This window comes from Xiphophorus hellerii, chromosome 13 (genome assembly GCF_003331165.1).
Source record: "Xiphophorus hellerii strain 12219 chromosome 13, Xiphophorus_hellerii-4.1, whole genome shotgun sequence".
Taxonomy (NCBI): Eukaryota; Metazoa; Chordata; class Actinopteri; order Cyprinodontiformes; family Poeciliidae; genus Xiphophorus; species Xiphophorus hellerii.
The window spans coordinates 6,948,143-6,975,862 of record NC_045684.1 but is presented as its reverse complement, the minus strand read 5'-3'; the positions used below and the strand labels follow the sequence as shown (position 1 = coordinate 6,975,862).

Sequence of the window (27,720 nt, the reverse complement as noted above, 5' to 3'; positions counted from 1 at the left end):
TAAAGTTGAATTTTGCGTAAACATTAGCAGATTAGTCAGTTTCTTTTTGCATGAACAGGTTGCTTACTAAACAGATTTTATTCAACTTAAATGTTCATTTCTTGCAAACATCCTTGGATTTAATTAAATGGTGTAAAAAAACACAAAGTCTAAAGCAAACATGCATCTGTCATCCTAACAAAGAGGAAGACCTCTGGTGGCTTCAGCAGGAGGAAGAGGAGGAGAAGAGGGGGTCTAACATGTCAGATTACAGTTCAGCAGTGAAATAAGTTCAGCTGAACAGGAAGTCGAACAGCTGCAACATTCAGACAGTTAAAAGACTCACCAGCCGTCAGCAGCAGCAGCAGCAGCAGCAGCACAGAGCCTCCATGGACGGACAGAAACCTGAGACTGGACATCGTTCACATGGAGGGACAGAGAGGCGGACAACCAGAAGACAAAAGGACGGAGAGGTGTGATGATCTGAGCGCCTGAGCTCTGAATGAACATGATCACATCTAGAGAAAAGGGGGAGGAGAGAGAGGCAGAGAGGGGGAGGAGAGGATGAGGAGGGGATCGGGCTGCAACGGTTTTCCTGCCAAGTTTATCCCCAGCCTGCCAAAAATGAAGAAAAGAGACCTTCACCCACCGAGATCTGCAGAAACAAAGAGATAAAACACTCTGTTTTCTGATGTTCCCTTATAAGGAATCAGTTTCCTCCTAAGTTTACTTAAAGTCAGAGGAAAATCCCAGTTTAACCTCAAACTGGTGTATTTACCTCCAGCTATTGTGTCTGTGTGAGTCATGCAAAACATGCACTCACCACCTTTGCTGCAGGGATCCGAGGCATATGGGGGGGAAAGTACAAGCTAGTACAAGAAAAGTGAATGTCACAATGAAACCCACATGTGTGCAGAACAACATTAGTTTTCCATTAAAAAGTGTCGTATAAATCTTAAAAAGAGGGATTAGTTGTAACGCTACACCTTCGGCTCATTTAAAATGAGAAGACCTGAGATTATGCAAACGGGCTGCAGCTGCACAGCGTTCCCTTGATCAATATTCAGCCTCATTTAGAGCCTTTCACCACCGAAATTAGCGCCTCGATGTTTAGTTGAGACAACTGCCTACCATCAAAGGCAACACATGTAATATTTCAGGCTGCAAAATGAGTTTCTGAGGAACATAATTTATTCAGACAGGCTAGAAATACAGTTCTAGACCTTTCATCCTGCAGAACGGCATTCACATATGGGGCCCACATGGGCCTGAGATTAATAGTCTACAGGTTGGATTGCAGCTCATATAGATTGCAGGTTTGATGCAGGACTTCTCGATAAACAGTAGCTGTGTTTACATTACAAATGTGCACAAGATTTTCTTTATATTCCACTAATGACGTAAAAAAAAAAAGCACAAGGTTGCAACTGCTGAGTTCCCATTAAGTAAGAAACGTAATTAAAATCACACATGAATAAGTTTGTTCACACGATAAATCATCTTCCTCTTTGTGGTTTCCCCCTGTTGCAACATCCGGTGGTTGATCATCTGATTCATGTGGAAAATGTTTCACATTGATGTTTTGCGAAATAAACCAATTTTCATACAGAAAAAAACCCCAAACTGCCTCATGCTACCGCCAAATGTTTTTGTCAAAAAGTGAGTTTTTCAAAATTAAGCTAATTTATTTTCAAAATGTCAAGTTGCGCAACAACATGATCAATGTGAAACACACCCGGTTACATTCACACAGCGGGTGTTGATGCCCAATTCTGACATCACATTAATTTGAAAGGGTCGTAATAAAATTCACATTTTTGTACTTCTGTTATGGTTTCTACTGCGCTTAAAAAACCAGCCAGTTGTTTTCTGGCAATAAGTTAATGTTTCTTGGTGTCTGGAAAAAGAGCCGTTTCAAAAACCTTCCAAATGTAGCGTCACAAATTCAGCAGCCCAGCCCGTTACCTAGCAACCACAGTGGAGCTCTGCCCGTCACCTAGCAACCACAGCAGAGTTCCAACACGTTTGCCGGTCAGCTTGTTTTCAATTCAATTTAATAAAAAAATACTTTAAAAGTGTTGTTGTTAATTAACTGAAATAAAATCAGTAATTAAAAATGTAACTATCTAAAACATGCTGAAATTATAGATTTAATATCCTTTGTTTTTGTTTTTATGAATCTATGTATTAGCCATTCAAACTGATCTGAAATTTATTTATTTTTTCTTCACACTGTGGTCGAAGTACGGTCGTCCATAATTATCCTTATGCTAGTCAGTAAAATGGCGGAAGAAAACACCACAGTCAGTTGGTTATTCAACAATAACTGAAATCATTTTTTGAAAATGGTATCTTATGTTTAGTATTCATTACCTAATTGATGTTTACAAAATCACAATATTTCTGCATCTAAAAATTAACCAAAGTATGAAAAAACTAAAACTGCTACTGTAACTAATTAATAATTACTAATAAAAACTACCAAACACTAAATACTACTTAAAACTGACTGAATCAGACAAACAAAAAGTCACAATGAAATTAAACTAAATTATAATGAAAAACCCAAAATTATCATAACCCTGATTCTGAAAGAAGCTCAAATTAGGCAGAATTGACCAAACTAAAGTCTCATGATCTAGAAGGATTCTGTGCAAAGAACGTAATGAAAGAGTTTTGACCTAAGCTATCCTGTTCAAGGTCACCTTTGACCGTCATGTTTTTGGCCTGTTGCAGGGAGCTGGAGTACAGAAAACATGTTAGCTGTTATTTCTGAGTCTGAAAGCTGATCGTTTCTCCTGAGCTCCTGCAGCAGCATCAGATCCAGAGAACTTCGGGCTGAATTCCCGCGCTACTCCGGAGGTTTTTTATCTGATTAGATTTTTCCTGTCTGGTCTTGCCACCCCCTCCACCTCATCGCATTGTCTTGGCGGGGCAGGAAAACTCAAAGCTGCAGCCGCTCCACTCCAAACACACAGCAGCACAACGCTCCAGCGCCGACGCAGGAACGCCGCAGGTTCAGTCAGGCCGAGACACCAGCAGCTTCTGAGTCGTTAAACTGATCCGGCCGGTTAGAGCTGAGATAAAATAACCCTGCTCACAAAATCTGCTGTGTGGCCTTTCAAAGCGTAATAAAAGCTCATTGTTTCGTCGCTCACAGCTGGATGCTGAACAATGGACTCAGGTCGGTTCTCAGGGAAATCCACCGCAGGGTGACCTCACCAATGATGTCACCGCTGTCCACTTGAGGACATCTGAATGTTTGCTCAGTGGGAAAGCATGTACAACTGTTGGGTCTCCATCCTGTTTCAGCCCACTGGTTACAAACACGTCAGAGCAACTGGTCCAACTGGTTCTGTACCAGTTCAAAGTATTAAAAAAGACTCAACTTTATCCTTTTTAATTCGTGACTAGAGTTTCCTCCATCTAAATATCTCAGTGCACTTAAAATAGCAAATAACTAACTTACAAGTAACTTTTAATCAAGATATAAGAGATTGTATTGCATAAATAATTCCTTAATTTTGATTAAGAAGTAACTGTCAAATGCAAACATTTTATACTGTCAGGTTTGGGCAGGAAAATATCATGAACTGCCAGGATTTATCAGAAAACTCAGTTTTCAGCGATTATCATAAATTTATTAGAAATTATCAGAATACATGTTAAAATTTTCTGAAATATTAAGACATTGTGGTTTCCTGGCATTTGAAACAGCCAAAGTAGTGTCCCTAACGGTTATGATGTCCAAACAGTGCAACCTTTGTGTTTTTGGTTTATTTTCTAGAGTAAATATCTTCGTACACTTGAAAAAACACGAAACTAACTTACAAGTAACTTTTCAGCAAGATATAGGAGCTTGTTTTAAGTCAATAATTCATTAATATTTATGAAAAAAGTGCTAGTTTCTCACTGAGTCGTTACCTAGCAACCCACGCCAAGCCCAGCCCGTCGCCTAGCAACCAGTTCTAGTCCCATTGGAAGATTATTCCACTTATTACAAGGGAAAATGTCTTGTTGTACGTGAAATAATCTGCCAGTGGAACTAGTACTTTAAAAAATCAACATTAAGCAATTATTAGCTTAAAACCAGCTCCTATTTCTTGGTGAGAAGTTATTTGTTACTTAAAGAACAGGCTCCGGTTTTAGGTTTAGGTACACATAGTCTGACCTGAATGAACAACACGATTTCTGGATCACACTAACAATAAAGCACGGTGGTGTAGGAGTGATGATTTGGGTTTATTTTGAGTAGACCGTTAACCTCCATATTTATCAACATATTTAATGGTTCCTCACCAGTAGTTAGTGTCATATTGTGAGAATCCCATTAAATTCCTGCTTGTCTCCGTCTCTCGCTGCTCCCCCTCTAAAGCTCCAATCAGTTCAGACTGTAATCTGGAATGAGAGCTGGATTAACTCAGATTAAATTCAGGCTTCTTATTTGTCACACACAGCACAGAGAGGCTTGCTCAGACGACACAGCAGCAGAGAGAACAACCCAGTGTTTTAATTTTTCCCTTTTTTCCAGCTCAAACAGACAGATGAGTTGTGCAGACATTTCCTCCGTAATTATCCCAGATTAAAAAGGTTTTATCTTTGATCAGGCAGCAGCGATGATCAGATTAAAGCATGGAGCAACTCTACACGTAGCTCAGCTGTTTGATCGACATTTTGCTGCGGCTGACATGTAAACTAGTGAGGAGCAGCTCAGGATAAACTGAGTCAGAACATCAAAGCTGCTGTAATCGACTCTGAAACGGTTGATTTTTCTGCTCTGATCCTCCTGCTGGACTCCTTTAACCCCAGACTGCACGCTGGGCAACAGTTTAACATGCTAATGCTGCTCAGAGGGAGGCTAACAGATGCTAATGAATGCTAATCGGCCTTCTGATAAATACACAGTTTCCAGATGTGCCGGTTAGAGGTCAGAGTTCACGATGACATTTGACATTTTTTCTGTTTTTGTCTCCCAAGAAAAGCTGAAAAAACAAAACAAAAAAGTTGACTGAATAAAAAACAAAATGTATCAATGGTGAAATAATAAATCTGAAAAACCAACATTAGGATTTGAGCTAAAGTAAGAGAATAGAGTTTTTAAACAGTTTGCTCATTTTATTGCCCTGTAGAGGACGGTGAGGGGAGCTGCAATACCCATTGGAGTGTTTCTTAAACTAGACTAAAAACACTGGGTAAGATTTTGTGTTTTAAAACCCAAATAAGAAAGATAATAAAGTCTCAAGAGCTATTAATGAAGAACACTTTAAAAAGTTAGCAGAAAATGTGGATCATTGAGAGGAAATCTTAAAGAAAGGAGAGCTGGTTGGAGATTTTTGCACAGCTCTGCACATTCTGAGCATGTTAGAAGCTTTCTTTTTGGACCCGTGGGTTCGGCCCGAGTGGGATTTACAAGGTCTGGTCTTTGTCCTAAATCTAAATTTACACAGAGGACAGTCAAGGTCCTGAAATCCTGCATCCCCCCGCTGATCAGAGACGTCCTTGGGGGTGAAGGGGTGCGAAGCGCTGGTGCTGGTGGACATGCTGGGAAACGGGTTCTGTTCTCATGGTTCTATATTTAAGCACCAATAGGGATGATGGACGCTTTCACAACAAAAATCTAACGGATTTGAGTTCATTTAAATTAACCTCAGTGTGTACAACTGAGTGTGTAAAACTAAAGTTTATACAAGGTTTCTATATGTTTCACCAACTCAAAGCTCAAGTTTAAAACTATTTAACCACATATATTCATACAATTTAGATCTTGTCACATTCTTACTTAATTGAAGTCTGTCGCCATCATAGCTGCATCTTTTGACTTCTCTTCCGGTTCCATGTTCTGCTAGCTTTCCTTTCTTCCTTCTTCTCTCTGTATCTCCCTCCATATTAACGACTTTCTTGAAATGAAAAAAAATAGTGCTTGACTACTGAGTTTAAAATCCACTAAACCTCCGATTTAAGAGTTTATGTCGTTCTTAGGCCAGTGCTAATCGTAGTAGCAACGGCGACTATTTTCTGGGGAGCTTTAGCCACTCAAGGAGATCAAAAGTGACATTTCTGAGGTTTGTTTGTGGCCCTTGGTAACATCTTTGTGCTTTACACATAATAAATGTCTTTCTTACGGGTTTATCAACAGAAATAATACAATGGCTAACGTCGTCCAGCCAATTGGCGATACATTTGCCCACAGTAAAAGCAAAACAGATAGCTAGCTAGCTAGCAGCTAGTTAATCGTAGCTAGCTGCTACCTCAACCGCTTCGACTCACGCAATGCATGCTTCTACGCATGCGCGCGATTCAACCGCTTGCCTGACTGAAGAGTCCAGGGAGAAAAAACCCCTACAGATTACACGAGATTAAATAGTCCTGTCACGACAAAATGTAATACGGTTAAAGAACTTAATATTAAATACATAAGATTAAGACTTTTTAAGTTTTCACTGACACCTTATATAAATTCTCATTCATTTCTGAACGATTTATTGAATCAGTGACATCAATTTGGACATAACTTCCTTTATTTTACTAGAAAAAACATCACATAATTCATGTCACAGTAAAAAAGTAACAAAAATAAGGTTTCTTTTACAAAGCAGCAGTGAGAAACAATCCCGGCAGAGTTACAACTTTACATTGTTAATAATTATGCAGTGAAAAGACTCATGTTTCCATTCTGAGTTTCAGAATAAATATTGGGTTCTTTTTCATGATTTATTATGTTTCTGATCATTACTGGTTTTTTACATTCCAATGTCATTAATGATCTATAAAGTTTTTTCCACCTTAAAAACACACAGTATTTCCTGTTTTTCTTCGACTAGCTTTGTATCAGTAGCATTTATTAGTGTCTCTAAATCGTATCAGAGGCTCCGGGTGCAGCAGTTTGTTTATACGATGTGTGGTGCAGAATCAGACGTCGGCGAAGCCGTGAAACGATTCAGCGTCGCTCTCACTGTTGAACACCTGCCGCAGCGCGGACAGGCTGCCGACCTCCGCCTGCTTCTCCTCTTCATCCCAACCGTTTGTCTTCTCCTCCTTGATCACCAGCAGCGGCGGCGTCCGTTCCAGTAAACGCTCTTGTTTTGGTCTGGTTTCTGGTGATCCAGAGTCAAGCGGCTGGGTCAGCACTTCGGTCAGAGCTGTGATCATCCTCGCCGCCTCTCCCTGGTTCTCCAGGTGCTGCAGGCTGCATGCTAACGTGAACGACCTTGAAGGAGGTCGAAGAAGTGAGGTCGTGAGTAAAATGTCAGGGTTCTGTAAAAGTTTTCACACTTCTAAATTTGTTCACATTTTGTGAAAATATTACACTTACATGTATTTTAAGTGATAAAGTAAAAACAAAATGTTTTAAAATCTCAAAAGTGTGGCGTACATTTGAATTTTTTCCTGTTGCATTTTAGGCTACAAATGTTTTTCTTATTTAAAAAAAGATATTTAATTATCTGATTATTTGCATCTTTAAATGTATTCCTAATAGGTATGGGTATTTGTCATGTCACTTATAATTTATTATAATAAATTTCCTCATGATAAAAATTAATTTGATGAATTGTTTTCATAATAAATTCCAATTAGTAGTTTTTTAAAACTGTCCATATTGTTACTTTTACTATTTTCTTCACTGTTTATTCATTGAGAGTATCAATAAATACATTTGAAAATATGATTAAATGTAATTACTGCGACTATTGGTGAGAATAGTCCAAAAACAACAATATTATTGTTTATCGCAGTAACTTATGAGATAATTTATCGTCCAGTAATATTTGTTATCGGTTATCAAATTCAAACGCATGCCACACTTATCAGATACTTATTTGTATCTGAAAAATACAATCGCATCGTCTTTTTGGTGTCTTTTAGTCAATCCCATAAAATCCAAATAAAGACGTTTAAAATGGCCTTTAAATAACTGTGATGTCATCATTAGGTGTTCTCACCTGCGCAGGACGTCGGTCTGGGCGTTCAGAGTGGAGCAGACTTCACTGAGCCAGCAGGCCAACGTCAGAGCCAGCTGGTCCAGTCCAAGCCCGTCCAGACCTCCATCAGCGACCAGCTGGGACCACCGGGCCTGGAGACAGAACCGCCAATCAGAACATCACAGATCCATACACTGAGACAGGAAGGAAGGAAAGAAGCTCTGCCTCCTGCCTCGCGTACCTGCAGAAAATCCCGCAGCACCTGCGTCACGCAGATCTCGAGCGGCTGGAGGCGGCAGCTGCATCCTGAGGGGATGAAGGCGATGTGGGTGTTGATGGCGGACAGACGGTCCCTGAACGCATCGCTGAGGTGACCGCGGTGGACGTCCATCACCAGCAGAGACCTGTCGCCGGATCTGGAGGTCACGTAAGGGCGCCACACCTGCAGCGGAGAGGAGGGACGGCGCCAAACACAGACCGGTTAAAGATCAAGACTGACCCAGAGGAAAACGACCTGGTTTCTATGGCAACGGACGGTCAAGTTTAAATACAAAGACAAAAAAATCACAGAGCAATGAGAGACGAATGGTTGGAGAGATGAATGGATGAGTTTGATATGTGGAAGGAAGGAATAGACAGAGGAAAGAAATACACACTGATGGAGGAAGGAAGGAAGGAAGGAATGAAAAAAAGAAAAGCTGACAAATTCAGAAATGAGGAAGGAAGGATGAAGGGACTAAAAAAGGAAAGGTTTGATGAAAGAAAGGGAGGATGAAGGAAAGAAAGAAAAGAAGATAAAAGAGAAGGAAGGAAGGAAAATTTTGATGTAAGGAAAGAGGGAGGAAGGAAGAATGACAAAAGGAAGAATGGATGAAAGTAAAGAAGGATGTAAACACTGATGATAGATGAATGAAAGGTCACTGATGGAAATGGATGGACAGACTGACAGATGAATGAATTAAGGAAGGAAACGGACTGATAGATGGACAGCAGTAACTAAACAGAGACGGTCAAATAATAAATGAAGAGATAAAATGATCTGATGTAGATAAATATTTATTATTTCTATAAATGTTTTTTTTTTTTTTTTAAATCGACGTCTAATGCCAAACACTTTCCCGTTGCCATGGAGCCGCTGACCTTATCGACCCAGATCCGCAGGCGCTCCTCGTCCCTGAACCCGCCTTCCCGGGCCTCCAGCAGAACGTTGTCGGGGAAACCGTCCGGGACGCTGGACGCAGTTCCTCTGAAGAACAGCAGGGGGGGCAGGAGGTGGCCGTCCGACAGCGCGGACAGGACGACGTCAAAGACGGGCTTGTCCTCAGGCGACCCGAACAGCTGGAAGGCGGACGCCAGCTGCTTGCAGAACAGGTCCGAGTTGATGAAGACGGGAAGCTCGTCCATGCAGCCCCAGCAGTGGAGAGGCAGCGCCCCCTTCTGGACCTGGAGAACATTTAAAAACCTAGTCAGTCATGACCCAATGGGCATCAGGAATGTTTTCACACAGTCCACCCAAACTGAAATAATACTTAATAATTTAAGGGTACAAACTGCTGGGACCAGCTTTCTGTGATCCGATTATCAGAACAGAGTAATAAATAGAATATCGGCCGATACTAAACCTCAGATATCGATATCGGAGGTGAAAGACGTAGATCAGTGCATCTCTAGTTTTTAGACTTGAACCTTTTTAAAACTGTAAATGTTCATCACTAAATAGGCTTCATATATTTCCAGGTCTTTTTCAGTGAGCTACAGTTACTTGCTTACAATGATGAAATAATTTTTGTTTTGTTTTTAATACGAGAATAAAGTCGTAATTTTATGATTTAATGATAATCATTTGAACACTGCTGCCACCTAGTGGCTGGAGGCTGGTCTTCCAGTGCAGCATGAATAAAAACAATAATAGATCCTGTTATTTGAGAAGTTCTGGTTTAAATAACATTAAGCGGACTTTCCAGGTTTTCTACCGACCTGTGAGTAGATGGACTGGATGAAGCTGCTGCTGTTCTCCCGGATGCTCTTCAGCCGGTTGTTGTTGGTGGTCTGCAGGCCCAGGTCGTGCCTCAGCATGAAGTCTATGGTCCAGCTGTAGCAGTCCTCCACCTGGGTGCTCTCGCCCAGCGTGGCCCGGGCCGTCAGCAGCAGAACCGTCTCCGTCACGCTCAGCTGCTGCTCCCTGCGGTTCAGGACCCACTCCGCCATCTTGTCCGTCTTCCAGCCCCACCTCCTCTGCGCCAGGCCGCGCTGCTGCAACGCGATCCAGGACCGGATCGTGGTGGGGGACACGTTGGTAAGGCGAGCGGTCTCGTTTATACCGTGACACAAAGAGGAGAGGACGACGCAGAGCTGGTCGTGGGACAGAGGACCTACCCTCTGGAGAGGAGGAAAGACAAAATTCACCACATTAACACAAAATACTGCGATATTTTAGTCTAGCTATGGCTGTAGACATCTTAATACACTTGAAACAAGACAAAACAAGTAACTATTCAGCAAGATAAAGGAACTCGTTTTAAGTTAATAATTCCTTAATATTGATGATAAAATACTAGTTCCACTCAGGTGTGCACCAATCCACTTTTTCATTCTGATACCAACGCAGATATCTGAGGTTTCTGAGCCGATAATTATCCAATATAGTGAAGCAGTGCTGAATTGACTTAAAACATTTATTTTCTAAAACACAGGCATAAATATACTAAATCACAAATATATTTGATAACTCAGCACCAGTACAACACAATTAAATACAGCTATAGCTTCACAAGCTTGGTCAAATGTGTTAAAAACAACTTTAATTTGTTCAGTCAATGAAATTAGGAGTGTAACAGCCAATGTAGAATAAATAATAAAGAAACTGAAACCAGCAAAAACAACAGGTTGACTACCTTGTAAAAACAAACTGCAACAAACTTTCCTTCAAATGATTCAGGAAAGTACAGATAGAAATTCTAAATATAATGTAAAATAAATAATATAGAATGACATAGCTGAGAATAAATCTGCCATTATGAATCAGGCACAAAGTCACCAATTTAGGATATTTTAAAATATTGGGACTGATACAGATACTAATAGCGGCTCGTTGCATCTCTAGTTCCACTGGCAGATTATTTCGTTTATAACATGGGAAATATAGCTTGTTATAAGTGAAATAATCCACCAGTGGAACTAGAACTGGGTTGCTAGGTTACGGTTTGGGCTTGGCTGGCGTTGCTAGGTAACGGCTCAGTGCCAGTTGATTGTGGAACTAGTATTTTTTTCATAAATATTAAGGAATTATTGACTTAAAACAAGCTATTTTATCTTACCGAAGTTACATGTAAGTTAGGTTTGTCATATTTCAAGAGTACCCAGATATTTACACAAGAAACTAGGCCAAAATACTTGGTAAGATTTTTCCAAAGAGAAATTAAATAAATGTAATTATTCCGTCCTCAGCTCCACTGCAGGATTTCGTCTCACCTTTCCAACCCCCATAATCTTGATGGTCATGGCGGGTCTGAAAGGCGGAGAGGAAGCGTCGCTGAGAGCCTTGACGGACAGCTGAGGGGACGTCTGTCCATTTTGGACGAGTTGAATCGGGACGAAGACGCCATTACGATTTCTGAGGTTCTTACTGACAGGGGTGCTAAAACAAAAACGAGATTAAAAAAGGATTCAAATAAAGATAAAAAAGAAACTGTTCATAGAATTGTAGCCCAAAGGATTTATCAAATTATTTTGTTTTCTTTGTCTCAGTTTGGTAGAAAACAAATAATCAGAAGGTGCATTTATTTCAGAAAATCAAGTCAAAAGTGCAACAGGTAAATTTATTACTGAATGTAAAGACCAAGTGAGAAAAGTTACCTTTGTTTATTGTAGCTACTGCAAAATTAGGTACAACGAACAATAACACTCAGGTTGCTACATTTAAAGCAATTATTTCAGTTAACTTTAATGATAATAGGTAACATCACATGAAAGCAATGAAAGAAAGAAATTTCATAATAATGTCTCATGAAATAAATGTTATTTTGCCTTCAAATTTTATCTTTCTTTGTTTTCACAAATTGGACATTACCAAATCCAAATAAAGCCTCAAATTAGATCAATATTAATAGAATTACAATATACTGTCTAATCGTGAGGTTTTGTTCAGTGTTGTGTGTTTACCTCTCAGACACTTGATTCCTGGACGTTTGATTCACAGACATCTGATTCCCGGACGTTTGATTCCCGGACGTCGACGTTTTATTCCCAGATGTGGATGTTTGATTCTCAGACGTTTGATTCTCAGGTTGTTTCGAACTTCTCTCTGTGTGGAAAAAAAGCAAAACGTCTAAATTAAAGTTGGGTTGTCACTACAAAAATGCCACCAAGATGGAACAACACAGAAATGTTCAACTGTGGCGCCATCTGGTGGTCATACAATGTACCTCAAGTAAAATATGTTTTAAAAATGTCAAAATTTCAGTAAATGTTGTCCTATTGACATCAAATTCACACCACATGTCCAAAACAACACAAATAACATACACGTATGCATTACTATGCAATGAGTGCACAAAAATGAACAAATTATGTTTTAGTTAAATAAGTTGGAAATAACGGGAGCAAAGTGAAGCCAAGTGATTTTTTGTGATATACCTTCGTCTGTTAACATGATGCAAACGTGATCCGGTTTCTGCGTCACGTGATTGGCCATCGCGTCCCCGTTGAAGGTGGAAAACATACAAGAATCACATTTTAAAGCTTGGGGCAACCTGAAATGAAAACAACCAGGGAATTTGACAGGACTGCACCCTCAGTCAGGTGAGGCTCATTTATACGGGTCAGACTCTCATCGCTCACCTTGGATTAAACTGGAAGACGGCTGGGAACTGAGGGTCTTTCCATGTGGTGTGATTACTGGAGAAAAAAACATGCAGAATAAGTCAACAAAATAACACATTTACACTGCAAAAAAAAAATCTTACCAAGTATTTTTGGCTAGTTTAAATAAGACAAAATAAACTTGCATATAACTTTTTACTAAGATACAGGAGCTTGTTTTACATGATTAATTCCTTCATATTGATGAAAAAGTTCCACTGGCAAATTATTTCACTTACAACTTGGCAAAAATGTTTTGTTATAAGTGAAATAATCTGCCAGCGGAACAAGAACTGGTTGCTAGGTGATGGTCTGGACTTGGCTGGGGTTGCTAGGTAACAGCACAATGCCAGTTAGTTGTGAAATAAGGGAAATTATCTGTAGTGAAACTAGTACTTTTTCATCCATATTAAGGATTTATTTACTTAAAACTACCTTCTGTTTCTTGCTGAAAAATTACTGGTAAGTTAGTTTTGTCTTATTTTAAGTGTACTAAAATATTCACACAAGGGACTCAACTAAATTATTTTAGTAATTGATTGTTCTACCAATTATTTTGACGATTAATCAGATCAAAAACTTTCACATTCTGCAGATTTTTCATTTAACCACCTAATAATATTAAAAATCCATTAACTGGGAGTACCAGGGTTTCGACCTCTCCCTTGAAGTCCCGAAAGAGGGTCAAAAGACCTGAGTCCAAACTGACGATTCTGATGGCTCAAATTAGCATCCCTTTTTCAATTGTAAACGTGGCCATTGACCGTCAGGCCAGAAAGGAGGAGTGGAAAATCATGCAAAACTGGTTATAGGATGCTAGCTAAAATCCTTCAGGTCAGTCGACCCGTCTCTGGGCTCCAAAGGTAGAAATGTTAACATAGGACCCTTCTCTGGTACTCACAGTGTTAAACAATGCAAATAAACTATTCCTTTTTTAAATAAGAAAATAAATTCAATTGCCAAAATGCAATAACATAGCATTTTATCTTTGTAAATAGCACTTATTTACAAAGATATTTTCATCTTAAATACAAAGTTTATATATTTGAGTGTTACTTTTTCAGCAAATTGTCTTTTTTAATGGTAAATCAATTACTAAATTAGTTGGTGACTATTATAATAATCGTTCACCACAAAACAAGAAACCAGCTTTTGTGCAAAGTTACACAAAAGCTGCAAAAATGCTTTTGTGTTTTTTGCAGTGTAGAGAAAATCTGACAAAATAAGTGCAGAAGAGTTTTGTCCCTTTATTGCTCGTTTGACCAAATTACGCCTCAAACGTTGCACTAACACCTCAGGTGTCGACTTGTGAAAGGGTTCGAGCGTTTGTCCTCTGAAGAATGAATGCTGCATGGGGTCAGAGGTGAAGTGCACACATACTTGATCATGTGGTTGGCGTAGGAGTTGGAGCAACATGTGGCGAACTTGCAGAAGGAGCAGTGTACTCGTGTTGGGAAATGGATCTCCAGGTCCAGTACCGTCTTCAGGCACTCGACGCAGCGCTGAGACGGGTCAAAGTCGCTGAAACAGAGACAAAAAAGATGATTCTGAGCTTCGCTTCAGTCTGGTTCTAAATTAATCTATTTCAGTTCAATGTATTCAAATGTTCACTTCAAACGTTCAAACTAAATAATTTTATATTACAGCAGATTTCAGCATCAATATTGACAGATTCAGTAGTTAATTACTAATATGGCTATTTGTCCAGGGCGCCACTGTGACAGGGGGGCGGCAAAACTGCTTAAAAAAAACAAAACTATTTTTCAGTTGCTTTTTGAACATGTTTTTATAGCTTATTGTCCTTTTCCACCAAGCAAACGGTAAGGCACCTCCTCTGTGTTTACAGTGTAACAGTTGGAAAAAAACATGGCCGCCCGCCCAAGCAGGTATCCGATTTCAGTTTGCTGCTACATGAAAGGAACACTAAACTGACTTTTAAAGATTCTGGACTTAATTTGATCATTTTATAACCTGAAAAGAAAAGAAAAGATATTTATTCTTTCTGCAAAAACACTCCCAAGAAAAATTCCTTCTTCTTTTGTTTGACAGAGACAAACAGGTAAACAGAGGAGACCGAATCCGTTGTAAGAACTGAGTCTTCAAAACACTGGCTGGGTTTGTGAAACCAGTGGAGGAAAAAAAACAAAGGTTTATTATGTTGCATTAAGTGTGATCCATGTGGACATTAAAACAAACTTAATTTCTCAGTTGTTGACATTAGCTTTAGGAGCCGGGAGACCTTAAAAAAGAAAACTATATATACAATTCCAACATCCGCGCTTCAGTGTGTGGAATAAAAACAATAAAACACAAATCAAACTTTGTGTATTTTATCTTGTTCTGCAGGGATGTAAATTAAAACAGTGTTTATAAACCCAACAAGAACCTTCCACAGTTATTAATCACAGGTTTGTGTTGTTTACGTTGGGAGCAGTTCATCATTAAGTTGAGAAATGTAAACGGTGCAGCTGCTGGGGGATTTTAAAGACAACAACACTCTGTGGACCCGGGAAGATGTTGGACTTCACACGGGAATGAGTCAAAAGAGTCGTGTGATTTAAAAAAATACTGATAGAAGGAAGACGATTGGCTCCTTTAAACAACTTCCTGCTTTTTGACTGTTTTATAATAATCAAAAGATGCATGGATGCATCGATTCAAGGCCTATTTTATTCACAAAATGCAGTTTAAGGCCTTAAAATTAAAGCTACAAAAAACAAACCCTAATAACTACAAGGAACTCTTTACAGGATTAAAGGAAATGTTATGTTTTGATTACTTTAATGTTTCTGAATCATTTACAGCCCCATTTTAGTCTCTATGTTGTTAGGAGAAATACAATGTCACAGTGGCTAAAAACCAAAATCAGATTAAAACCAAATGAGGACAAATCAATAAAAGTTTCCTTCAGGAAAATAAATCAAGATGCAACTCTGAGTTATTTTGGTGAAACAAATAAATCACAATTCAATTTATTTTACATTGTTGAATCCAGATTTTCTGTTGTTTGATTTGTTTTTACTTTGTCTTAAAGAAGAGATGGAGGTTCATAATCCTACCTGTCGGCGCTCAAACCAGACAGAAGCGAACCCAAAGGCTCAACCGGCCTCTGTTTGGTGCCTTCCAGTTCGAGGAGAGGAGGAGCCACATCGACCACCTGAAAAACAAAAGTTAAAGTAAAGATAGCAGAAAAACTGCTGCATGTGATGGATGGCCTTTGAATAAATATCTAACCTTTGAGGGAATATAAACTTTGTCCAGTTCCTCCTTCCTCTCAGATCCAATTATAGAATACATCCTGACTGTTACCTACAGGAAGAACAGAAACGTCATGGTACAAAGTTTAATTCAAGAAGAAATATTCAACAACCTTAAAACTAAAACTGCAAACTCAATTTAGAGAATTTTTAGCAAAAATCATAAACATTAAACTTGCTGCTCCGTCAGACTCTCAGTGTGACACATTTAGGCTGTAAAATGTTTTAGTTCAGCTGTGCCAAATCATCCAGTGGGTTCCAAATGTTTTCCAAACTTTTCCAGATTATTATCAAGATTTCTACAATTTTTATGGCCTATTTTTAAAGTACCACCACAAAACTTTTATTGCCAATTTATTTGAGATATTTCTACAGCTGTATTTAAATTGGAAGCTTAAAACTTTGATGACTTTGCAGTTGAAGGAACAGACGTATTGATAAATGTACGAAAGAACAAACAGATGGACGGACGGATTAATGGGCTCACATGTCACCTGAACTGATGATGGACAGAAGTTTGGTCAGCTGGTTTTACTGCTGTATGCGCTGTTAACCACTTGCTGAATTGTTGTTGGTTGTGCAGGAGGCTCCACTAATGCTTTTCAAAGATGCGTTAGATGCATAATTTGTATCTGTTTGCAGCAATTTTCAGGTATGAGTGTAAACATTGACTGGGGGAGGCGCAGCCAGCAGCAGCTTATTAGAATTTAAAGTGACAGAGGCCCTGATATTCTGAAAGGAGCTCAAAATAGGCAGAACTGAGCAGACTGAAATCTCATTATCTAAGAATCATTTTGTGCAAAAACTGCAATGTTTTCTATTGGTCATAGAGATATGCTAACATGTTCAAGGAAGCATAACAGGTCACCATTAATGCAACAATTCATTTGCAAACCAATTTATGGGAAAAACTTAAATGTTTTTAGTTGAGAAAAATGTAAATATGAGGTTTTTATTTAAATTAAATCTTGTTGAAATTACTCTAGAGCTGACAGTTTTCTGTCAAGGTGCTTCAGAGGCAACTGATGGCACAGGGAAAACCCAGACTCACAGCCATTCATTTATTTATTTTATTTCTCTTTGGGATTAAAAAGGTATTTTTGAATTTTAATTGAATTTTGTTCTCTCCTTTTGAATGTTGATTTGACCGATTCAGAGCAGACTGTGCAGACATGAGGCCTACCTTGGTTCCAGGTTTGAGTCCGCTCAGCTGGGGCGGAGTGACGTGAGTTTTATGATGCAGCGCTTTGTGCTCGGCGCGCTCTCTAACGTACAGGAAGTGAAGGCGACACTTATCACAGCTGAGTGTCTGTTTCTTCTGTAGACAAACGCAGGATTATTTAATCCGTTCTCCAGGTTGCACAGCGTTAATCAGCTGAACTGCAGCGGTGTACCTGATGGCGGGCAACGTGCTGCTGGTAGCAGCTGTTGCTGTGCAGAACTCTGAGGCAGTACTGACACAGCAGCTCCCTGGTGTCACAGTGAACCTCTCTGAAGTGAGACCAGGCCTCGGAGTAGAAGGACGACCGAAACTCACACACCTGTAGACACAAAGCAGAGATCAGATTTACCTGGCAGACGAAGAGGAGGCGGATGAAGAGGAGTCTGAGCAGAAAAACACCTGGCAGGCGTAGGGCATCTCTCCTGGTTTGTGGGTGCTCTTCATGTGACAGAGGAGGGCAGGTTCGTTGTCGAACGCCAGCTCACAGATCTTACATATCACTGCAGCAGGAAACAAATCATCACAAAGAGTCAATAGATGTTCTTCTCAAGAACAACAGCAGGTTAGGAAACCGTTCTTGCAACCCGACAGCTTATTTTGGATTTTTGAGATCTGCTCCTTATTACTGCAATTAAAAAACAAAATTTTACAAAGTTTTTTTGGCTAGTTTCTAGAGAAAATATCTTAGTACACTTGAAATAAGACAAAACTAACTTAGAACTAACTTTTCAGAAAGAAATAGGAGCTTTTTTAAGACAATAATCCATTAATATTAATAAAAGAAAAGTACTAGTTCCATTGGATCAACTGCCAATAAGCCGTTACCTAGCAACCCCAGTCCATTACCTAGCAACCCAGTTAGAGTTCCACTAGCAGATTAATTCACTAATAACAAGACATTTTCCCAATGTTGCAATCTGCCAGTGGAACTAATACTTTTTCATTAATATTGAGAATGATCACCTATATCTTGCTGAAAAGTTACTTGTAAATTATTTTTGTCTTACTTCAGGTCTATTAAGATATTTCCACTAGAAACCAGACAGAAATACTTTTTAAGACTTTGTGTTTTTGCAGTGTAAACCAACCAAGGTACCTGGAGAAGGTGGATTTTGTTTAAACATGTTTTCTTAGCGACTCTGGAAATCATTTTTCTCTACAAGCTGTGGCAAATTGAGCTATGTTTTATCAAGGTTCAAACACATTTAAGGTAAAAATAACACTTAACATGTTCAAATTTCCAGACTTATCAGTTCCTTTTGGACACATTTTAACCTAAAAGTGTTCATAAAAAAATCTTTTAAAAACACAACAACTTTGGTTGATCAACAGTCTGAGCTGCCAGTTTTCTGATTGACTGAGTTCTGATTTGATTGGTTCACTGCAAAAACACAAAATCTGCTTAAATATTTAAGTATTTTTGTTTAGTTTCTGGTTCAAACACTTGAAATGAGACAAAACTAACTTGAAAGTGACCTTTACAGCCACATGTAATGTTTATCGGATTGGAATAATCTAATATCAAGTCATTTCAACAATACAGTGTAGCTGGAAAAATAAAGGATATAATAATAAAAATGAGTCAAACATGTGAAGCAAACATGAGCTAACAATAAGAACACATCAGAAAACTTCAACAAGTCTGAAAAAGAAAAGACTCGATGACAACACAGCTACTCCAAAACTATCTACAACAACTTTGAAGAATATGAATAAATATGAGTCAAATATAAATGCATGTCAGAACAATAGAGCAGAAAAATATATATAAATATCTGTAGTTATAATAGCAGACCTGCTGAGTCGCTCTGGGTGTGAACGTCTTTTATGTGGCTCTCCAAGCTGAACGGAGACGGATAATGACGGAAACAGTGGGGGCAGGTGGACACACTGTCAACATGTCCGTCTTCCTGAGACAACATGGAGACGTGTTGCTGCATGTGGTCCATCAACCTGCAACACAAACAGCAAAGCAACGAGAATTAGCGTTTTATTCAGCGAAACTGAATCGACTCAAAGTGAAAAGTCTCACTGGATGTTGTTGCTGAGAACGGCTGAGCAGTGGATGCAGTGGAAAACCCCGCCAAACTTCTCGTCCAGGCTGTCTTTATCCGTGCTGCATCCAGGGGCGCGACCATAGAAGAAGTCCTCCACCATTATCACCAGTTTACTGGGAGGATAATCTGCTGGTAGGAACTTCTCCAGCGTTGGGGGGCTGAGGGTTGGAGACGTGGGGCTGCTGAGCTCCTCCGACTGGACGTCTCCAGAATATTTAGGAATCCTCCGCGGAGGAGTGAGGGCTTTAATCTTCAGGAGACAAAACAAAGAAAGTTATCGCTGGATAAATTAAAATGAGGTCACGATTTATCGTTTTTCTCTTTTTCTATCCAAAATAACACACACCTAGACCTGTAACAATAACAAATTTTGCTAGATAATGAATAGTCCCATAAGTGATTTCAATAAATTATTATATTGTTGTTTTGAGACAATTTTCAAGTATTATTCTGGTAATTGTATAATAATGCAAGAACACATTCTCAAAGATCAATAAACTTTAAATTCTAATTAGTTATGTCCAGTCATGTTGGTTCAGAAGTCAGAAGGGATTTAAACTGGGATTGAAGTTTAAACTCACAGGAGACAGAACTGGTTGCACCGGAGAGTCTCTGTGGAAAACCGGAGGCGCTTTGCTGAGCTTCAAGGCTTTTCTTCGTTCTCTCTCCCTCCTGCGGCGTTTGATCTTCTGCCTTCTCAGATTGATCAGAGCTTCAGCGATTGCACGGCTGCACATCTGCAGCAGCAGGAAGAGGAGGAATGCCGTCGGTTAGATCGGGGCAGGTAGAATGACGTGTAGAGTGTGATAACGTCGTTACTTACACACATGAAGCCTCGCAGCTCGGTGATGAGTTTGTACTGAGATTTACAGATCTGACAGTCGGGCGGAGTGGCAGCACCAATCTCACCTGAGGAGAGAAGATAACAAAAATATTTTTTTTAAAAAGAGTCACGACTTTATCAAAGGAGACAGAGCTTCGTTTCGATTAGAGTCGGAACTAATGATTATTTTATTAATCAATTATTCTGACGATTAATCTGATAAAAAAATTTGGCCCATTCTACTAATTTTTCACTTAGCTACTTAAGCCTTTTATATACAATATTAGGAATATGTTAAAAGATGCAAATAAATAAATAATAATTGATTATTTGTGATTAATTGATTATTGAAATAATGGTAAACTAATTTAGTAATGAATTAGTTGTTAACTCTAATACTCCAAAAAAAGATCATTTGCTGAAAGAAAAACATATTCAGAGCAGTAATTAAACAAAAACTGTACAAAAATATTTACATTTTTCATTTAAGATAATAAAAAAACATCTTCGTCCATAAATGTGTTTTCCTTAAGTGGTGTTTTTAGCTTCACCTGGTTCAGATTCTGTAAAAAAAAATCTCCTATTAAGCACCTTTTGCTGTCCAATTATTGATTGGTTAATCAAACAAATTATCGCTACACTGTATGGATAAGTGAAGCAGAAAGGACAGAGCTTTACAAATGTTGATGTTGGAAGTATTTTTTTGTTGCGGATGCATCCTCTGCAACAAATAATCAAGAGTTCACTTAAGGAATTATACGTTGTTACATTTTAGATAATTAAATGTTTCTTTTCCGATTTAAAGATTAATTTAATTATTTGTATTTTTAATACTGTATAAAAAAGGTTTATATGAGAAATATGCAGAATGTGCCAATTTTTCTATCTAATTAATCATCAGAATAATCAATATACTGATAGCTAAATTAATAGTTGTTAATCGTTATCTGCAGCCTGACATGACCACTGCAGCAGCAGAAACAAACAGCAAAAGGTGAAAATAAATATTGAACCGATGCAAATATGTTAAAAAATGACTGACATAGGCCGATACTGATGTTAGTGCTGATTTCTCTCGCTAACAGTTCAATAAGCCACTGATAAATCTGAGTGACAGGAGCAGATGATCAACGCAGAAGTAGAAAAAAGTAGAAGTCCTGAAACAAGCTCCGGATGAGGCGGAGTGGAACCTTTTCGCAGCAGCTTGTCGGGCGCTGCGATCCTGCTGGGTCGGGGTTTCTTGGGTCTCGGGGCTCCAGCAGCCGGCGGAGCTTTTTTTGTCTTCTTAGAGCTGGAGTTGAGCCTCAAGCTGTGGTCATTCAGAACCTTCTGGGCCGCCTCACCCGAGACAATACCTGCACCAGAGAAGACAGTCAGGTCAAATGTCAAACACAGCCAGGTGAGTCCAGACGTGGCTGAGGTGAGAACCTGTGATGATGGGGATGGGTTCAAGCGCTGAGAGAGACGAAGCAGCAGCAGCAGGAGGAGCGGAGGAGGATGAGGAGGTGGAGGAAGAGGAGGCCGTCAGGGAGGCTGAGGTGGAAATGTAGCGAGTCCCCAGAGGACTGCTGAGGGTCAGAGTGACGGGGATCTGGATCGAAGTGAAGCCGCTGGCTGAGCCTCCAGGGTGAGAGTGAAGCTTCAGCTCTGCACCGCCACCTGCAGGACAGACAGAACAGTTCTAGTGAATAAAGGAGGTGAGCTGCACTACTAACTGTGTTTTCTGCTGGTCTGGTGGATTTGGTTTGATTTATGAATCAAAATTTCAACATTTGTTACATTTTCAGCTCCTGCAGTGCGTCAAACAAACCAAACAAATTGATTATCCTGTTCCCCTCCTCGCCTGTGCTTACCACTGAAGGAAATGACATGAAAACCTCAGAAGAAGACATGAGTGCAACTTCCTTCTTCAAAAAATGTAAACAAAAACAATTGAGTTGCATCAGATTTTAGTGGTTGTAGGATTCCCCTTTTCTTTTTGGTAAAAGACCATGAGCCATTTCTCCTGGTAACACTAGATTTGAGTGTTTGTTTTGGTTGTAATTACCCAGAATTACTTGCGTTGTAGTCCTCTTCCTGTTTTTGGAGAACAGAGCTTTACATATGTTGATGTTAGATGTATCTTGTTAGCTGCAGATACATACTTTGCTACAAATAGGCCTGTCACGATAGCAAATTTTGCTGAGCGATTAATTGTCTCAAAAAATTATTGCGATAAACGATAATATTGTCTGAAGACCTTTTTACACTGATTTAATGGAAATGACGTAATAATGGATGTGATTTCCTGCCAAAGATAGATACACTTTATTTTCAAAAGAATATTTAACACTGGAACTGATAAACAAAATAAACAAAACAACCAAAAACAAAATGGATTCTCAGTCTCCATTAACAAAAAATGTACTTGATAAAAACTAAACAACATAAAGCCAAAGTGTAAATAAATACTGCATTCAACCCAAAGAGTGCAGATTATGAAGTCTGTATATTATGTTGCCCTTCAGTAATAATTAGATTTAAATAGAGAAGATGGGCACATCGACTACCTGATGCAATAGTTCACACTACATGATTTTTTGCTCCTATTTTTCCCCTTATGACAATCTTAGATCGTTGGTCTTTCTAAGATTGTGTGGTGTGTTACGGTAGATCATAGTTGCCGCTCCGATCTAAATCAGGGTTTTTCCCCGACTGGGAGCTTAACGCAGCCTGTTGAATGTGACAGGTAGCCAATCAGAAAGCGCGGATTCTCCTTTGTGCTTTCTGAGGGGAAATTACTTTGGGGAATCCCAAACAGCTGATACGGCGCAACCCGAAGTCCAGCCGACGTGGAAACAACATTAATGTTTATTCAACATGCAAAGAATATAGAAATGACAAGAGGAGGAGTTGGAGCAAAATTGCTACCGCAGTTGATAAACCCGGTAACTTTTCAGCTGTTCTTCGTTAACGTGACGTAAATAGGTTATAATGATTTTCATTCAGTCAGGACTTTATGCTGACACTAGCAACATGCATTGTAGGTAGATTGTAGTAAAACATTGATTAATGCCTGGTTTTAAAATTAGTTAACTGAACTTGTAGCCATTATTTTGTGCCCATTGTTGGACACCACACGGCAGGAACGAACCCGATCGAACCGTTATACCTAGGATTTCTGTCGGCTAATGTGTGGTCTGTCAGGTTTTAAAAATGGGCCGACAATCGGCCGACAGCTCTAAGATCGTGTAGTGTGCGCTGGGCTTTACACTAAGGAAATGAGGAAGGGAGGATCAGTGGAGAGCACCGGAGTTGAGCCTTTTTTCATTCGGTGTCATCAACAGAAAGAGAAAAAGGCCGGAAGAGACGATAATGCCGATAATTAAAATGACGTCGATAGTTTTAATTTATCGTACGATTAATCGATTTATCGTTTATCGCGACAGGCCTAGCTACAAATAATCAAGTGTTCACTAAAGGGATGCTCTGTTGTTGCATTTCAGAAAATAAAATGTTTATTTGATTTCCTGAAAATAATTAATTGATTCAATGGGTCCAGGTTGACTTTTTTGGTCCACATCAGAGTTTCAAACTTTCTAGATAAACAAATTAGAGTTTAATTAAAGTGGACTAAACAAGGCTGATGTGAATGAACTGTTAATTTGTATATTTCTATGTTTAAAAGTCAATGATGTAGGAAAACAAAGAAAAGTAGGTCAGGGAACATTGTCTACATTTAAAGCTGGTTATAGTATTTTCTGTTGAGTATTTATTATCCAATCATTGCATACATAATCATAACTTTTTAATTCTGCACTTAAAAATTAACCACAGAAATAAAAAGTTAACAACTACAACTAAAACTTACACAAACTGAAGTAAACAATATTTAACTAATAAAAACTAGGAAACACACTTTTAAAGACTAAATAAAACTAACTGAACTAGACAAACAAAAAGTCAAAATGAAATAAAACTAAACTGTAATGGAATAATGTAAAACCCTGAACCAGTGTGACCCGGTCGGACTGACCTCCAGGCGGCAGGTGGATCGGCCGACCGTTGACCGTGAAGCCCAAAGTCGATCCTGCAGGCTGAAGACATGAACTGGGTCATTACAGCAACTTACAACTGAACAACAGTTCAACATCGAGTCGGTGTCAGTGACGTAATTATGCAAATATCTCATTACCTTCACGGTCTTGATGGGAGCGGAGGTTGTGGTGACTGGTTGGGCTGGGATGTGGATGATCCTCACTGGTTCAGGGCTTTTCTCCCACTCATGATTCGCCGCAGTGGATGAAGCACACACTGCTGCCAACGGGACCAGATTTATTAAAGATTAACAACATATTTTCGGCACCACAAATTTTACAATTCCTAGAAAAAAAGCCAAATCTACATCCAGTCCTACAATTATTGGCACAACCGTTAGAAAAAACAACTTCCTAAAGCTGCACAGTATGTAGTTTTTATTTAAAAAATAAATTAAATGGTTTTTATTTACATATTTGTTGAAACTGTCACCATGGTGTGACTGTTTAATATAAGGTAAATTATCTGTGAAAAAATGTCTGCTTTCTCCCAGTGCTCCCAGTACAAACTGCAGGAATATACTACTCAGTTAGACACAACCAATTAGAGCCTGGAGGAGGGTTTCAGCGCTGTCAATCACTCTCATGCTCACCCTCCCACCTTCTTTGCTCTGTTGCTGTTTCACCACAACATAGCCTGTCGTGATGCTAACGCTGTTTAGCATTTCCACCAATGACAGCGGATAAACGGTTTTCCTGTAACTGTAAGTAGTTTGTCCAACATTAGCACATTCAGCAGAGAGTACATGTGATTGATTGACAGCACTAAGACCCTCCTTCTGACTCTGATTGGTTATTTCTGTCCGGGAGCGATGTGTTTCTTCAGACGACAGTAGTAAATCAGGGAGGAGGTGGAGGAGATTAATCTTTTCACAGATTATCTGCCTCATATTAAACTGTCACAACATAGTCACAGTTTTAAAAAATAAAATGAAAAAACTATTTTTTTAATAAAAGCTACAGACTGCAGATTTATTACAGGTAGTAATATTACATTTCCTGCACCACAAATTTTAAAATTCTTAGAAAATGTTTTTACTTTCCACAGAAAAAAGAGACAACAAATCTCCATCCAGTCCTACAATTACTGGTGTCACTGTTAGAAACTTTGAACAATATGTTGTTTTATGATGACTCTCTGAACTCTGACCTTTAACCATTTGCTCCTTCTTTTCTTTTAGCTTCACTGGAGAGAAGTTTTCCAGCTGATCCTCAGACTCCATCAGATGATCGTCATCACTTCCTGCCGCAGTCTCCACCTCCATCATCTTCCACTCCTCACCTGCAAACAAAACAACACCTACATTTATTTTAGGCTCCAGGCGAAATAAATAGCAACTGTGTAAAATACTGGAATATCAGGCAGCTCAGAAATCTCCAAACGTACAAATTAAATTATTCAATGTTCTGATTTTTAGTTTTTAGATTAAAAGACAATATAAAGGTATAAATAGATTAAACAAATCCAGTCCCGCAAGTTTTATTTGTTTCCCTGATTTCACACAACCAATATAAATGGATTATTTGCAGAACTCTGTGACAAACTGAAGAGCTAATTTAACCTTTTAATTCATCTAAATTAGCAACACACCATTATTTGGAGGTTTGAAGTGTAGTTCAAAAATGTCAGATTAGCAATTTTAAGTTTCTTTATTTTTTATATTATTCTTTATATTTCTTTATTATTTACTTTTATCATATTGTTTATCATTTACTGTAATAAAGTTCTATTGATAATATTTGATCTATAGTCTTGATAAATTTTAATTTATAATAAGCAAACTAAATTATTTACTGGAGAGACATTTGCACAACACCCTGAATAATCTAAAAGCATTAAAGGAAGTCATCAGATGTCAAACAGCATCTTCAATGACTCTGTAGTGAGTACAAACCCAGCGCCGTAAAACTCCAGTATCTAAAAGAATCTGAGTCAAAAAGTATAAATATATTTAGTAACAAAGGGACAAAATCTGAACTGTTTGTTTCATTTAGGATTTCTAGATACTTTTTAAAATTCTAAATAATTAGTCAGCAGTAAAAAAGAAACTAAATTATATTATGTCAGCTATATAAATCTGTTATTTGAAATCAACACACACAAAATAAATACCGTATAAATCAAATCTTAACCGAATTACACGTTAAAACGGTGAGGAGAAAAAAAGAATATGTGAGTGATCAGAAACAAAACAGATTATATATGTACTATTCAACTACTGAATCGCCAAACTTAAATAATTTTCACCTCAACTGTAAACCAGAAAAATTAATTTCACACCTACCGTCCGTACGGTACGAGGAGTGTTAGCTCCATGCTACTAATGCTACTTCAAACACTGTTGTCCATTTGTAACTTTTTATCGTTCATTTAAATTTGCATACTCTATTAAATGATCGCATCTAATGCTGTTTAAAATTAATATTACTGAGATGTTATACTGATGTACTACCTCTTTAAGACTTAGCTTCTCAATTAGCTAGATGAGCTAACCGACTAATGTACGGTTCAAAAACAGTACAAAAGATGCTACCTCGACATTAACAACCATAAAGCGTGCTAACTGCTAAAGTTAATGACTTTACACTTACTTTCAGTCTAATAATCCTGACGTGCGGTTTTGAAAATCACTGGCAATGTTGTGTTTTGCAGCAGACGCGTAGGGCTCTCCCTGCATGCACAATCTTGCCCCCACCTTCCTGAGCCAGTTCGGGGTTGAGCTAACGAAGCTAAAAGCTAGCCGAACAGCTAAGTCTTTCACTTCATAAACTCTGTGTGATATACGTTTAACAATAATATTTCGCGTGCACTTACCTTCTCTTTGCTTTTAGTATGATAACTATTTGTTTATTCCATTAAAATTGAAACCACTAAACGTCTAGATTTTAAAAAATGAAGACTGAAAATATGAACTACAGAGAATTTCTGCTGTTAGCATTTAGCACCAAGAACACGTTTGAGGCTGGTTGTGTGTTGTGAGAGCGCAGCCGTATCCCTCCGCCCTCTGTGCTTTTACTACGTTCAGACGAGGCGGAGTGATATATATCTGTAGGAATACAGAAACCCAAATATTCTGAACGACTGAAAATTAGTTTGAAAAGTTCCGTTTTTCCCCCCACTATGTTCTCATCGATATAAAACTATTCAGTATTCAATAAACTCTTGCTCAGTTCTTTCCTTCAATGGTGTGTATGAAGGTTTAATGTATGCTATGCATGCTAGCAGGGATTAGCATGCACCTTCTCATAAAATTGTAAAAATTACAGTATTACATTAAGCGATTCCCTGATTGCGTTATATGTAATTTTTCAGAAAGCAGAACATTTATTAGACAATAATGAAACACATTGCAGATCAACCATTTACGGTAGTAGTTGGCGAGAGCTTCATGCATGCTATGCATGCTAACTGGATAGCAGGCATCTGGTTCTTGCAAGGGAGTAACCGATAACCCGAAAGATCCTGTCATTTTACGATTATATTAAATTTTTTTTGGAATGTTCAGAACGCAGTTAAATCGTTTTCT

General features: G+C 38.7%; 1 protein-coding gene and 1 long non-coding RNA gene across 5 annotated transcripts in view; one reads left to right on the top strand and one right to left on the bottom strand.

Annotated features, from left to right (window-relative positions):
• The window catches only part of LOC116731781 (uncharacterized), an 11,853-nt gene extending 490 nt beyond the window's left edge, over positions 1 to 11,363 (top strand). Inside the window, exons 2-3 of the long non-coding RNA XR_004341628.1 lie at positions 705 to 714; positions 11,232 to 11,363. This is a non-coding gene — a long non-coding RNA (uncharacterized LOC116731781). The remainder of the gene's footprint in view (positions 1 to 704; positions 715 to 11,231) is intronic.
• On the bottom strand, positions 6,476 to 27,720 carry pogza (pogo transposable element derived with ZNF domain a). Of its 4 annotated transcripts, none has more exons than XM_032581614.1 (25): positions 27,009 to 27,720; positions 25,344 to 25,475; positions 24,292 to 24,413; positions 24,133 to 24,193; positions 21,546 to 21,776; positions 21,308 to 21,472; positions 20,118 to 20,203; positions 19,876 to 20,031; positions 19,270 to 19,544; positions 19,033 to 19,190; positions 17,637 to 17,737; positions 17,410 to 17,556; positions 17,199 to 17,330; positions 15,993 to 16,067; positions 15,818 to 15,915; positions 14,139 to 14,279; positions 12,738 to 12,794; positions 12,534 to 12,649; positions 12,060 to 12,201; positions 11,370 to 11,535; positions 9,876 to 10,277; positions 9,039 to 9,341; positions 8,140 to 8,340; positions 7,920 to 8,050; positions 6,476 to 7,186 (listed from the first exon to the last, which is right to left on the bottom strand). In XM_032581614.1, exons 2-25 carry the CDS (start codon positions 25,459 to 25,461, stop codon positions 6,889 to 6,891), a joined length of 3,882 nt encoding a protein of 1,293 aa, XP_032437505.1. In that variant the 5' UTR covers positions 25,462 to 25,475; positions 27,009 to 27,720; the 3' UTR covers positions 6,476 to 6,888. The 4 variants fall into 4 exon arrangements, with proteins under 4 accessions (XP_032437505.1, XP_032437503.1, XP_032437502.1 ...); XM_032581612.1 differs by having other exon boundaries at positions 17,199 to 17,333; positions 26,786 to 27,719; XM_032581611.1 differs by having other exon boundaries at positions 17,199 to 17,333; positions 27,009 to 27,719.